The sequence below is a fragment of the Nicotiana sylvestris genome, chromosome 5, assembly GCF_000393655.2.
Source record: "Nicotiana sylvestris chromosome 5, ASM39365v2, whole genome shotgun sequence".
Taxonomy (NCBI): domain Eukaryota; kingdom Viridiplantae; phylum Streptophyta; class Magnoliopsida; order Solanales; family Solanaceae; genus Nicotiana; species Nicotiana sylvestris.
In genome coordinates, this window is record NC_091061.1 from 180,014,152 (window position 1) to 180,029,855 (window position 15,704).

Consider the following 15,704-nt stretch of genomic DNA (forward strand, 5'->3'; position numbering starts at 1 on the left):
TCTCTCGGGGAAGAGCCGGAGAAAAGGGATCAGGAGTTGATGTAGTCTATCCGCAGAATTAGTGAGCTCGAGGAGCTACTTCGTGCAAAGGACGAAGAACTTGAGTTGGGAAAGGGGGTCGCTGTAGAGTGTGAGCATCTTCAGGCGAATGTGCTGTCGTTGTAATCCGAACTTGATCAAAATGCCGACAGAGTTGAAGCTTTGAGTGCAGACTAGATGGGGCAGTTAGCCGAGCTTGAGAGAAAAGTGTCCGAGTTGGAGAATGCCGAGAATGATCGGGCGTCGGCTTCAGCAAGGGAGGCGACACTGGAGGACACTATCATCCGTGTCCTTCAATCCGAACAGGAATCCGAGAGGGAAACGACTATGCTAAGGGAGGCTAGGCTCGAAGAGCGCATAGGTGAAATTAGCCAGGAAGCTTCAAACTTGGGAGATCGGGTCGCTATACTCGAGGTTGAAAAGGCGCAATTATTGGCCCAAGTTGAATTTGCCTCTTGCCACTGTTCCTCGACACTTGCATGAGCTTTGGGTTCGAGCCGAGGCCCAACGAGACATATATAAGAGTTCGTGGGAGGCGGGCAATGTTTCTGAGGCTTCTTATAAAGGAGCCCAGGCGAAGGCACGAGAGGCTCGTGTCAACTTCGGCTACGACCTTGCGACACCGGATGCCGGCGAGGATGCTGATGCTGAGGAGGAGTTTCTTGAAGACAATGATGCGGGGAACGACGATGATGACATCGAGTGAAAAGTTGTTGTTGCTTTAGTATATATATATTTTTTGCTCATTTTCGTCTTTCTCTTTTTTTGTTTGTTTATTGGGTCTGTTTTAGCCTTGTGTAAGGTGCGGCTGTTACGCACGTATATATATAAATAAAAGAGTTGTTTCGTCGTTGTATATCCTTTGATTTTTCTCTCCCTTCCCCTTGCTTGTTACATCTTTTTGTTTTGGCGTAAACCTTCAGATTTTTGTATGGCGAGCCCCTGATTTTTCGATTTAGGAATCCGACCTTGACTGGACCGAGTAGGGTCTCGTCGTGTGAGTTCGAATGGAGTTGCTTCGGATGTGCACATTCGGGCGAGATTGACTTTTGACTTGTCGTTTTAGGCGAAATCATCTTTGATTCAAACGAGGTTGAATTTGGATTCTCCATTTTGGACAAAGTCGGTTTTGGCTTGAACGTTTGAGTCGGAGTGAGTTCAGACTTGCAGATTTAGGCGAAGTCGACTTTTTCATATATATTCGAGTGGGTCGAACTTAGAATCCGGAGAGAAGTCAATTTCTGACTTATTTTAACAAGTTCGAGAAATAATTTTTTTATTTGACGATGACTGGTGGATGTAGGGGTGTTATTTCGAACTAGGGTCGAAATGTTAACCTGTTGTAATTCAAGCGAGGTCGAATTTTTCTTTTGGGGATGGCCTTTGGCCGCAGGGGTGTTATTTCGAACTAGGGTGGAAATGTTAACCCGTTGTAATTCGGGCGAGGTTGATTATTTCTTTTGGCGATGGCCTTTGGCCGCAGGGGTGTTATTTAGAACTAGGGTCGAAATGTTAACCCATTGTTCCATTGTCAGATCTTGGAGAATTTTGCAGGTCACCGTACTGTTTGTGCATACGTCGGGGTGAATCCTGGCATACCCACTTTTGTTTTTACTGGAGTATATTGGGTGTTCCCTGGGGGAGTCCCAGTTTTGCTTAGCTTCTGCGTTTCCTGGGTGAGTCCCAGTTTTTTTTAATTTTGCTCGCATTTGGAGTATACAATGTGTTTCCTAGGTGAGTCCCAGTTTGCTTAGTTTTGCTTGCATTGGAGAATACGATACGTTTCCTGGGTAAGTCCTAGTTTGCTTTACTTTGCTTGCGTTGGGGGAATACCTTGATGGGAGTACAAAATGTTGCTCTGTTTCATTCACTGGAGAATGTTATACATGTTCGTTTCATACATATATTGGAGAAGTTTCCATGTATCTGGTCCCTTCATCGCTCGGTCTGGGGGAAATAATCGACATGCGAGGTGATGAATCATACTTGAACTTTGGGACGTCCCTTTCGTCGCCCGGTTAGAAATCTCCCTGAGAGGACCCAACTGGGGCGAGAACCGGGTGAGGGAAAAAGGGTACGACTTGGCGTGTGTCCTTTTTCGGGGGTTGAAGTATTTGAGGTGGGCGACATTCCAATTGTTTTATAGTAGTTTTCCTTCCATTATTTCTAGTTGGAATGCTCATTTGCTCGCTTGCCCGTGCGAGTGCTCGCATTTATGTTTAAACCAACAAAAGAGGATAAACCAAAATAAAATTTTCCGTACCTCGACCCAACGAGTCAGTGAAAAGAGCGACATTGTAGTGTTACTCGCTCCGCCTGTTGTTCGAATGGTGGTTTCAGTTTTGGCGGCCATGCTCAGCTCCGTTGTTAACAACGTCTAGGCTCTGCGTAGTTTGGGCCCACTTCACTTGTTGAAGTGTCGAAATCGATTTCCGATCCGATCTCATTCAATTTGTACCAACAACAAGTGGAACATGTCATACTTCGTTCATAAATCATCCAATGCGTGGGGGAATATGAAAGTAGGGTAGGATGTGCCCATTCTTTTAAAGGACCGCGCAGCAAGCTGTCGTCCCCTCCTAAGGGGTGGGAATGCGGGGTTATTATTTAAGGTAAGTGCGTCAAATGGGGATGTGGTAACGCCAGGTGACCGTGATCCTATTTTGAACGTATATATGCCGTGCTAAACCTATTGCTACAAGCGAGATATGGGTTTTGCATAGATATTGGTTATAACTTCTACTATTATGTAGCAGCCTGACCTAGATTAGTACGATTGTTTCGAAGGTTTATTTACCGCTCTTTCGAGTGGGTGGTGACATTTTGCGGGTTCTAGATCTGAAGGAAACTAAGAAATTTGGCTAAAAAATCCCCACAGATGGCGCCAAATTGTATGACCAAAAAGTGTAAGACCCTTTTGCCGAACTAATTATTAATAATACAGAAGGTAAATCTTAGCCAAACATAATTAATTCCAGATCCAAACATACAGAGTGTGAAATAGAAGAAGAATAAGAACACATAATATTTCTTAACATAATAATCGTACATGACATGAGAGATGAGCTTACATATAGGACAAATATGCATCACAATCACGGGAGCAAAGAAAGGGAAAGAGAGGAAACTGTTGATGATGAAGAGATTCCTCTCATTGACTCTTATCGTCGTAGCTATCTGTAAATCCCCCTGCTTTATCTGGGTCTTGCCCCCATATATATAGTTCATTTTCCTTTTTATCCAATGGTCTTTGATCGGCGTACTTTCTTACGACTGTATCTTTCGTCGTTTGCTCGAACACAATGCTTGTTCAGTGATGTAAGCTTTCCGATGATTTGATCCTGGCGATGGCTGATGTGCTCTTTGGTATCTCGCCCCGTGGGCATGATTATGGTTTGGTCAACCCCTTATCATTCCTCTTAAGGACAACCATTCTAATCAAATTTTGACCCATACACGTGCAAGGCTCTGAGAATGTTGTTATAAAAAGATTACAGAATTGCTTAACATGGATAAGTTGAGAAATGGAATATATATATATATTTAAAAATGTTACTAGTATATATATACATTTTAAAATAATTACAAAACTGAAATTAATTACATGAGCAGGTCAAAAGGGATATTAATATTAATACGGATAATCTTTTGACATTGTCATTGGGAGTCAAGATGTGGTCCACGTTTGAGCAATATGGTCAAAAAACGATTCAGGACAATTTTCAAAATTGCACTTTTACCCCAAACTAGACCGGAGTTGTTTATCAAACTCATCTAATTTTAAAAGAGTCCATTTTCGTACATGAAAACTTGAAAAGTCATTATCTTGTCAAAAATAAGAAAACTTCTAAAAAAGAAGTCCTTCCTTTGGTGGCTAAATGTTTTCCTTGAAATTTTTTTGATGTGGTCCTGAGATTGTTAAAAAAGGAATAGAAAGAAAAGAAAGGATATATCTACGCACCAAATTGAAGCTTTGTACACTAAATTCTTCTCCATTCACTACAAAAAAATTAAAATTAACTAGGGACTTCGTCGCTAAATGTCACAAAATTGCTCGTAGCGAACACATTTTTTTGATAATTTATCACTAATCCGTTGTTAAATTAGATTAATGACGGATTTTTCTGTTTAACTACGTAACTAATTCAACACTAGTTTGAGTTGCCTACTTGGCATGCAATCCAATTATATTACGGAAAAGGGCAAAATATACCCTTGTACTATCGGGAAAGGTTTAAATTTACCCCGCGTTATACTTTGAGTCTAAATATACTCTTGTCGTTATAATATTGGTTCAAATATACCCCTCTTCTGTTAAGTTTGTCCAAGGTGGATATCCAATCTTACGTGAGACAGGCATTTATTGAGGTGGATGTCACATGACTTGCCACCTCATTTACTTAGTTTCATTAGACTAAGTAAATGTACAAAATAATTGTAATTAGTATCTTCCATTTCTTAGTTTATTAATTTCACTGTATTAAAATTACTGATTGCAATATTAATCTATCTCATATATAAGTATATCGATCAAACTATTTGCTTCTAACATGCATTTTGTCAGGGTTTTACAATAAATATATAAAAAATATATACATTCATATATTACAATAAGTAGGATTTGTAGGGTTTGTTTGGGAGGGGTTGAAGAGGAAGGAGATTAGGACAAGATATCACAGAAACTTCCAGTTGAATTTCAACTCTTTCTATTTTTTCAAATATGTCCACGATTGTAGTTAATTAATCGAACTTTTACATTAGAGACTCATAGCCAATGGCTAGAAATCAACCAACCCAAGAAATAAAATAAAAAAACAAAGATTAACAAAACCAAAAAAAAAAAAAAAAAGAGGTATAAATACCATAGAGGTCAACCACTATCGGATATTGATCAGCGGGTTGACCCGGTAAGAGATCCGAAAGAACTTTCCAACAAGCAGAATAGAAGTCGACCACAAGACCATTTCTGTAGGAGGCTGCTACCCATAAGGCCATCTCGGGCATGGTAAAAAAGGCGGGTAGGTTAAAATATGGATGGGAAACCTTAAAACAAAAAAAAGAAAAAAAAAACACGTCCAACTCTATAGGTCATCTGCATGGGAGTTTAATTAGCTATATTACCTTAGGGCAATACATTTTTTTTTTTTTTTTTTTTTTTGCTTTCTTTATGTAGCTCATAATAATTTTCATGCTCATGCCTTCTCTTCCATTCCAAAATTACAGAAAAGGAAAAGACTCAGAAAAATAATCAGCTAAGTCAAGATCAAATTGAAGTGATGATTCAGATCGACGATTTACTGCTCCCTTTTTAATAGCAGATGCCCATGCTTTAATTCGAACGTGTTCATCTTCAATCATGCTCCTTTTCAACCCAATCTGGTCTTCCTAATGTGAACTCCAAGCTTGGATTTTTCTGATTATCCAAAATGATATATTTAGTTCATTTAATCATAGTGTTTTCAATATAGTAATTAGGAATAGACAAATATGATAGAAATTAAATAACCATCTATCGATAACAGACTTTAATTTAGGCTTTCCTGAAGATATATACTAATTGTATCATAGATTAAGAAGGCTGACATGACAAAGAAAACTTAATTTTTGTATACTGACAATGTAAAGAAAATTTCAATTAATCTGAAGTTGAAACAAAAAAAAGAGGAGAAATTAGTTATATTGTGATAAACTTGAAACTTAAAGGATGTAAGGAATTTATAAAAATTAATTTGCCACATTTGATTCCTACGGCAATCTCGAGTTAATATACAAAAACATATAATTGAAGTATACAATAATAATCTCGAGTTGCTCTAAAGTGTTTTGGGGGTGGGGTGGGGGCCGGGGACTATAGCATAGCTAACACTATCGGTTCACGTGAACCAATAGCTTTGGGGGCGAAACTATAGTGTTAGCTACAGGGGTGTACATGGACTGGGTTGGTTCGGTTTTTACCAAAACCAAATCAAACCAACTATATCGGTTTGGATTGGTTCGGTTTTGTCGGGTTTTTCGAGTTTTCGTTTTTTTTTTTGTGACATGAATATTATTTCAATCTTACTTTGTTAAAATTATAGATAAAGCTTTGATAAGTGAATATATGTTTAGTAAATATGGAAAAAATTGACAAACATATGATCTATTAAAATATTCTAATGGGAGAATTTTTTTAGTAACACATGATAGTTATTTTTTTAGTCATCTAACAATAATTTTTCGTTAATTTATTGCTTTCAAGGTTAATACATGAGAGGATCCAAATATTTCTACATTTTCTAAAGAAAATTCACTATAAAGTCTTAAAAATATAAAAAAAGTTATATATTTATATGTCGGTTTGGTTCGAATTTTTTTACTCAATACCAAACCAAGTCAAACTAAACCTAGACGGGGTTTTTAATCGGTTTGGTTTGATTTTTCGGGTTTGAACACCCCTAGCTATGGGTAACACTATCGGTTCACGTGAACCAAATAACTTTTCTCAAATCCTATAAATATATTAACAAAGTTACTAATATCTATATCTATATGACCGTGAATCCAGTTACATATTATTGTACACAAACTCGAGATCGTTGTAGAAATTCATAAACTTCAAATTTTGGATCCGTTTATTAGTGTTTTAATTTTTGTACATATAACATTATGAAATTAGAATAAGAGTATGAGAATTGTACCTCTATTTGGTGACCTGATTTTTGTTGAGATGGAAAGCAAGGTGATCTAAGACCATTTGCATCATTTGAGTTAGCTTGCAACCATCCTTCTCTACTGCTGTAAAATTTCAAGTAAAAATTATGTTTTTTTTCAGTCTATCTTGTGCTAAAATTAAGTCATTACAATTTGACTATCCATATAATTAAAATGAAAAAAAATAAATGTATACTTTAATTCAGCTAAATTTCACTATTGCTGCTCGTAAAAAAAAAATATTGACATCGAGCGTAACTCAACCCAAAAGCGCAAAACCATATAACGAGAATATCTTATTTACTTGATCAATATGAGAAAATCTAACATCTCCCTTCTCCTGCACCCCAATGCTTTGACAACTGGAGCGTAAATAATATAATATCGAACCCAACTCGCAAAACATAATAACAAGGATATATAGGGCTTCAGTGCCATGTTAATAATATATCACTTTTAACTCATGCCAGAAATTATTTATAGCTAGTCATCGAAAAACTGTATACAATTTGTATAACTTTTGTATATAATTAACAAACAGAATGTATATGTGTGTGTGTATATATATAGAGAGGCAGATGTAGTTAACAACGGACGGGTTCAATTGAACCCATAACTTTCGATGTGGTGTAAAAATTTATATGTAAAAATTCACTAAAATTGCAAAAATAGTGGATATGAACCCATAACTTTAAAAGTATAATGGGTTCATTGCTAAAAACCTTAAGAGTTGAACCCATATGATTTTAATCCTGGATCCGCCTAATAAAAATATACAAATTTTACACATTTTTCGGTTATTTTTTTACGACGGCTATACAGTATATTTTTTCTTAATATAATAATATATCTTGGGCCGATCTCTACTGCAAAAGCTAGTGTACGAGGTGAAAATGATCCAAAATCATATAAAGACAACAACGAATCATTTCTTCAAGCAAATATAAGACACTAATTGAAGTAATCTCTATTTAATAATTAGCAAATCATAAAATTAGCTCAATTGACCCTTGATAATGAAACTAATTTAAACTAAGGAAGTAGTACTTTTGTGACTAATTCCTATTAAGGAGCTATAGCAAAACATAATTATTAAGATACTTTATTAGCCTGTAAATATTTAAATTTATGTTTTCTTTAATCCTACAATGTGACAACATTTGAATTACAGTACTTGTCATTTAATTCAACTGTTTTTTTTTTTTTTATAAAATAATTGTGGAACGGTCAAAGTAAAACTTCTCAAAGTACAATATGACAAATAAAAGTCCCTTCTTACAACTACTAGAGTAAAAAAAGTACAACAAAAATCATCTGCTGAGACATGCAGATTCGTATATTTATTTTGTGAGGATTTTATTATATATCTTGGAGTTGATTAAATATTTAGAAAATAGGAACTAAGAATTTCATTAAGGAAAAGACAAATTATAGAAGCAGGCATAGTAACTGGATCATAACAAGATCTGATAGTTTTTTTCTACTTTAAATAGACGAAAAAATAAATAATTAAAAAAGACAAACATGTACACGACCAAAGAAGACATGGATACATTAAATAAATATTACTTTGAGAAAAGCAGAGCACTTAAGTCAAGATACTGGTCTTTTTTTGGACTTATTTGCCAAAATCTCCTCGTGAAGAGAATAACAACAAAGCAAAAAAAAAAGTTTATTATATCTTTAATAAAACAAATTAAGAAAACAACCAAAGTAAAAGAATAAAGAAAAGAAAAGAAAAGCAAAAGTTTAGCAGTAATGCAAAAGTATAGTAGTAATCTTTTTGCTTTCTTATCATAATAATAATCCTAATTAATTACCATATGAGTACTGTTCTCTCCTCTCTTTATTCACCAAAGTTAATTAATTACCATATGCGCCGACTAACTCGAATTCATGTCTCATAAAGCCCATCAAAAAAGGAAGTATTCTCTATCAAAATTTTTTCCATCTTAGGATTGGAAATTGAGATTTCTGATATGGTGGAAAAATTCTATTCGTCCCACCAGAATTCTTAGTAATATTATTCGCTCTTTAATGCCTTTTTTAATGCATGAAAAATAATTAAGAATAGAGGGTAGAAAATAGTACGACAAGAAGTAATTAAAATGGGAATAAAGGAGTTGAAAGTAGAAAGTGGAAAAATGAAAGAGAAGAAAAGCAAAAGCTGCCACAAGAACTCTTTTATTCTTTAGAAAATGTTGGACGTGTGTTTTGCATTTCAAAGATTCATGTTAACTCCATGCAAAAGAAAAAGTATGCAACTCATTACTTCAAAAGTCCTACACTACACTACTTGTGAACCATGGTTTTTATAATTTTAACCTTATGGGTTCGGGATTCTAATCGTTTTAAGTTAATGAGTTCTAAATTAATAATTTATACATATCCAATAGATTTTTTAAGGCAAATACAGGGTTCAAACCAAAGCTACTGGGTTCGGTCGTACCCACTCCCGACACTCTATCTCCGCCCCTGTGTGATATAGACAGTCTACCCTAATGCAAGCATTAGTAGCTGCTTCAGCGTCTCAAACCCATAGCCTATAGGTCGCACGAAAACAAATTTACCGTTGACCTATAGGTCACACAACAACTACGTTGTAAAAACAAATCTGCATTATATACAGAAATTATATCGAGGATATTAAAAAATATACATATAAAAATTTTCACTCTATGCCCTGAAGCAACTTTTTAACCACCTTTACCATTAGATTAAACGATTCCCCATAAGGGATTCAATAATTTAAATATATAGAATATCTACCACATTAGTATGGTAGTACATGAACAAAATTATTTTACCATATTAGTATAGAATCTCTTTCCAATTAAGGGGTTTCAATTGAACTCACGCCATTAATTACATATAGCTCCACAGCTGGTTGTAGGTAATTTATTTTATTTTTCAGATTACTAATCTAAATTTTTCTATGAACTATTACCTATAATTATCTTTAAGTATTCTAATAATTTAAAAGTTTTTTTGAAGTGTCAGTATATAAAAGTTAAACGCGTCAAACATTAAGTCCCATTTAAATAAAATATATAGGACTTTCACTAAAGTTTTAAGTAGTGTATACATGAGGTCTATACCTTGAGGAGTTACTCCAAAGAGTAGGATTTGCAGTAGATGGGTAATCGGATTCGGGTTGTACAGATCCATCGGATGCTCCTCTCTGATCCGTAAACCGGCATAAACCAGTCCGGTCACCGGTGCCGGTGCTACCTATTGTTGTGAGATCATCTTCTCCTGACCCATCTGATTGCCCTAATAAGATAATAACAAATTAAAAAATCAAAAACAAAAACTTATATATATAGTTTAACTTTTATGTACTCACAGTTTGTAAAAGAATTTTAATACTATCAACAACAATAATAAATCCAGTGTTTCATATGTGGAGTTTGAGAAGGGTAATGCATATGCAGACGTTATCCCTATCTTGTGAAGGTAGAGACGCTATTTCCGATAGACTCTCGACTCAAGAACAGTGCAAATAAAGTACAAACAGTACCAACAATAATAATAATAGAGAACCAGGAATAAGAAAAATACAAAAATAGTACTGGTACTACTGATAAGATTAGGAGATTAATGACTACTCACTCCGTTCCAGTTTATGTGAACATATTCCTTTTTGGTCTGTTCCAAAAAAAATGACCCTTTCTAAATTTGGAAGCAATTTAGCTTAAACTTTCAATTCTACCCTTAATGAGAAGCTTTTATAACCACACAAATACTTTGGGCCCCATTTTAACTTGTTTAGGACTACAAATTCTAAAAGTCTTCATTTTTTCTTAAACTCCGTGTCCAGTCAAACAAGTTCACATAAATTGGAACAGAGGGAAAGTTGTTAACCTTCTACCCTAATTCTCGACTTCCGCCTTTTCCTATTGAGGATGATATCCTCGGTAAGCTGGAGCAATTTTAATACTATTATATTATCTAAAAGATATCTATAACTAATCGTTTTTAAAATGTGTGACTAGTAACAATAAAAAAATAATGTAGGTTACCTGTTGTAATAGGTTAAAATATACGTGTAAAAATAATCTACATTAATCAAAGATGTTGTTTTCCTGTGTCTCAATTCTCTTTTTAAAAAAGAACATATTGTAGTTGTACTACCATGGATCGAGCTCATATGCTATAAATAGGCATTTTAATTAGATCTCTATTTCGGAACAACCAAAAAAATATGTATAACTATGGACAGTATAGGGAGTTCATCAGAGGCGGATCTGTGTGTAATATTAAGGGATTATCGGACCCCGTAAACTTTAGCAGAAATTATATATATCTACGTCTTTATACCTTGAAAATTATTAATTTAAATTACTTAGCACCCAAAACACTAAAAGTCTTTAGGGGGAGACATTGGTTGAGCAGAAAACTATGCTCCATCGCATTAAATCGTGGATCCGCATTTGTGTAACATTAGTCAAGCCTTTACGCCTATCGTCGTTTAAAACATTGTTAAATGCAAGTGTATAATGCATGTACACCAAATAGAAGAAAATCACCACATAATTAATGTCATTTTATGGTGCAAAATGAGTTTAATAACACTGAATATTAGGAAGAAAATATAAAAAGGAAGAAAGTAAATAAGCACAAGACTTAAAGCAAGACAACTTACCAGAGGAAGCTGCAGGTTTGTCAGTAGTTTTAACAGTGCGATACATCTGCATTGGGAAAGAATTTTTTTTTCAAATGTTAAGACAACAACCATATTTCAAGAAATTCAACAAATAAGTACAACTCCCTCTACGTGTCATATTTCATTTTTCGAGAGTCAATTTGACTAATTTTTGAAGTTAAATTGCATTAGATTTTTTTAATATTTTATGCTTAAAATTTAGATATTCGGAAACTACAGTCACACATCTCTATAACAACAGCCCTATATAATAACACTTCACTATAAAAGTGAAGCTTTTCCGAAACCAATTTTTATATTATGTTATAATATATGTTCTATATAACAGCACTTCGCTATAACATCCAAAAAAATATTCAAAACAAATGAGACTGTTATAGAAAGATTTAACTGTATATGAAAAGTACTATAATTTGTAATTTTTTTCATATTAATATGGTGAAAAAATACATGTCAAAATGTTGATAAAAATTTATTGACTTTACATGACAAGTAAAAGTGAACGAAGAGAGACGGTACTGCACATTACACTTACCTCTCGTGAAATGACGTTGAAAACAAAGAAAAAAACAAAACAAACACTAAAAATAGAGTGGTAAGAGTTTCTAGGGAGGGAAATTTTTTCCAGAGTCAAATGCTTCTTTCTTGGAATTGATTCATTAATCACGAGGTGAATTATTGAATAATGATGACTTACTTTTGTCTGTAACAGAACCCTAGTACCCCTCCCCCACCCCCACCCTATTATTCTTACTATAGTAGGACTAGTATATTTACCTAAGTATATTTCTCTCACTTTGTTTTTTTTCTTTCTCTCTGATACTATCAGAAAGATCAGACTTGTTTCTTTAATTCATTCACTCAGTCATTCACTGTATTTTTATCGGCTAATGTGCCGGAGGAATTCATCCTGAGCTAGGGAGGGACCTTTGACAGAGAGAAAAATAGAAGAAAAAAGAATATTTTTTTAAAAAAATAGATTCTTTTTTTCTATTTAATATTCTACTAATTTTTTTTTCTACGTACCTGTAAATGGCTTTTGACATGAGCAAGAGTAAGATCTTTCACATCCATTAGCTCCAATACTGACTTTGGTGTTGCCCCTAAAAATCAAGAACACAAAAATAAAAATCCAAAATTAGACCTTTTTCATCATTTCCCACCTCAAAAATATTGAAATTATAAAATACAGAGTATAAATGCAACGGGTTCAATTAAACTCAATATTTTAGAACAAAATAACAACAACTATAACCACCCAGTAAAATCTCATACGTGGGGTTCGGGGAGGGTAGAATATACACAGACCTTATCCTTACTACGGAGGGATAGAGAGGTTATTTACGAGAGACTCTCGTCTCAAGAAGACAAAAATAGACAATCCGTGACAATCACAAAAATCAATATTTTGAACTGATATACAATGTGTTCAAGCTAAGAATATGAAAGGTATGAAACCAACAAGATTAAAATTCTGGATCCCTCTCTGATAATATAAAATAAGTACAGGAAATCGTACTTTCATGGCCGCCAAGAAGCTCCACAGCATGAACAAACCGGGCATGAAGAGTACTAGTCCATCTCATTCTTGGTGCTCTCATACTTCTTTTAGCTGGAAGTTTTGGTAGAAATCTTGATCTCATCAAACTATGATGAGAAGTTGCAGTTTCATGAGAAGAATGCCCTAATCCTACACCATATTGACTATGATGTAAGTGATGATGTGGCACTTGATAAGAAGATGATATTCCATTAAACCTATTATTAATATAAGGAGATGAAGATGGAGGAGAAAAAAGTGGTGAAGATGATGAAGCCATTGGGTAAAAACACATCTTTGGATCTTTTTCCTTGTCTAAATTAGCCAAGAAAGGAAATGAACGGTTGTGATTGTATACTGGAATACCCTTTATAGGTCTTAAACCGTCTGATACATCTAAAGAAGAAACCCCATGATTTATTTGATTCATTGGTTGCACCATATGGTTATAATTTTGACTATAGTGGTTGTTGTAATAAGGGTTTCTTGGTAGGTCTAAGAAACCCCTTCTTGATTCATCGTAGATGGTGGCGCTGGTGGTGTTGGTGGTGGTGGTGGTAGTGGTGGTTGGATGAGCTAACGAGAGTTCTGTAAGGCAATTTCCCGACTTACTGAACTCTAATCTCCTATGATTTTCACTCACTTCAGTAGTACAACGACTCGAGAGATCGAAACTAGAAGTTGCTAGTAATTCATTGATGTTGTTACAAGATGGAGAAGAAGAACTATTTGGTGGGCTAATGTTGAGAGAAAGATCAGGAATTTGCTTTGAATTAGTTGATTGGGGTTCAATGAAAACCCCTTCTAAGGGCATTTTTATGGATTATAACTACTACTAAAGAAAATTTAACAAAAAAAACAAGATTTCAAGAATGTTTTCTTTAATTTTCTAATAGTAGCTTTTTTGCTTTGGGGGAGACTTTAACTTTTCCTTTTTTTGTTAGCTCCAAAAAACCCAAAATTTATGATAATATACCCTGGAGAATAGAGTAAAAGTTGCACAAAAACACAAACAAGAAACACACAAAGAGTTGTAAGAAAAAGGGAAAAAGGAAAAGATGGACAAACTTCAAGTTTGATTTTGCTAATAGATTTAGAAAGAAAAAGTGAGAAAAGAGAGTTTATTCTTTATGTAAAGCTAATAGAAGAACTCAAAAGAAACTCTTTTATCTTCTTTTAATAGTAAACATATATGCAGAAGAAGAAAACAAGAAGAAGAAGAAGAAATGAAGAAATTAAAGAAAAATGAAAAGAGAGGAATTTTAGTAGAAGGAAAGGAATGAAAAGGAAGAGAAGAAGGGGGATTTTGGATTAGAGTATATCTTGGAAAATGACACTAGAACAAGGAGAGGCTATTTTCTTCTCTCTCTCTAGTCAAAACAAAGCAAAATAGCAAAAGAAAAAACAAAAATACATAAATTTCAGAAATACAAACAAAAGAAAGAAGACACTAATTTAATTTTTTTTAAAAATATAGCATGTATATAAAGAAAAAAAATATAAACTGATATTATAATGGTCTTATTATCTAATAAAAATATTAGCATAGGTTACTAATTGTTTTCTTCATCAGATTATGAATGAAGTTTACCATAGTCAATTACATGTAATTAACTTGTACAATTTTTTTACCATCACATAAAATTGACATAACAACAATAGATAATATTTCATGTTAAAAACTTGAAAAATAGAGGGATAACTTGTTATAAGCAGTTAGTATAAAATTTGTCTCTGTGTGATCTATAGGTCAAAGATTCGAGCAGTGGAATCGGCGTAGGCTGCCTACATCACTCCTCTCAGGGTGAGGTCCATCCCCGGACCCTAAATGAATGCGGGATACTTCGTGTACTGGGCTGCCTTTTTTTAAATGCAGTGTAAAATTTCTTTTACCTACAAAATTTAAATCTAGAAAGAAATATGATACCGTAAACGTTTACATATAGTTGATTTTTGAGGAAATTGATAATGTAAAATTTATTTAATTAATATAAAAGTTAATTTTTTTTTTTGAACCCAAAAAAGATAAATAGTCACTGTTTGATCAAATTTTCGTTCCCGCAGATAACTCTACTGTGATACTTTTTCCCCCACTCTCTCCGCTTCTACTTCTTGTCTTTTCCGTTTTCATTCTCTCTCTCAGATTTCTCTGTTTCTTTATAGTATCTTTTTTTCTTTTTTTCTGTATATATATCACTTTATCTTACTCTAATTATTTTTTCTGATTAATAAATTAATTATAAATACCAATTTATACCAACACGGACAGACAAACGTATTTAAGATAATGTCATCTACAGCTTCTACTCAGATTTTTGTAGTATTCTTTAACATACCCCAACCCCAACACTGGATTCTTGAAACTAGGTGGGGGTGGGGGTGGTGGGGTTGTGATCACATATACTTATTTATGCACTTATAATGTATATGTCTTACTTACTGATAATATAAAAAATATTTATACAATCAAGTCGTTTATAATTACAGAAAATCTCTATAACTTGGTAAAGATGATAACTATCCTACAAGATTAAACAACAGCAACAATAACATACTCAGTATAGCTTTACAAGTAGGATTTGAGGAGGGTAGAGTGTACGCACATGTTATCCCTACCTTAAGAAGGTATCAGAAAGACTGTTTTCGACAGATGATCGGCTCAAAATTATTTTAAAAGTATAAAGTATTTTTATATTATCAATATATATAAGTTAAATACTTATAATATATGTACACGAATACATATGTATGAACATAAAAGTACAAGAA

At 34.0% G+C, this 15,704-nt stretch overlaps 1 protein-coding gene across 2 annotated transcripts; it reads right to left on the reverse strand.

The window, feature by feature from the left end:
* Positions 1 to 4,712: 4,712 nt before the first annotated feature.
* Positions 4,713 to 14,170, reverse strand: LOC104222988 (transcription repressor KAN1). 2 transcript variants are annotated; one of them, XM_009774338.2, is made up of 6 exons: positions 12,915 to 14,170; positions 12,422 to 12,498; positions 11,375 to 11,420; positions 9,828 to 10,002; positions 6,717 to 6,810; positions 4,713 to 5,452 (listed from the first exon to the last, which is right to left on the reverse strand). In XM_009774338.2, exons 1-6 carry the CDS (start codon positions 13,747 to 13,749, stop codon positions 5,390 to 5,392), a joined length of 1,290 nt encoding a protein of 429 aa, XP_009772640.1. In that variant the 5' UTR covers positions 13,750 to 14,170; the 3' UTR covers positions 4,713 to 5,389. The 2 variants fall into 2 exon arrangements, with proteins under 2 accessions (XP_009772640.1, XP_009772639.1); XM_009774337.2 differs by having other exon boundaries at positions 6,717 to 6,813; positions 12,915 to 14,066.
* Positions 14,171 to 15,704: the final 1,534 nt, after the last annotated feature.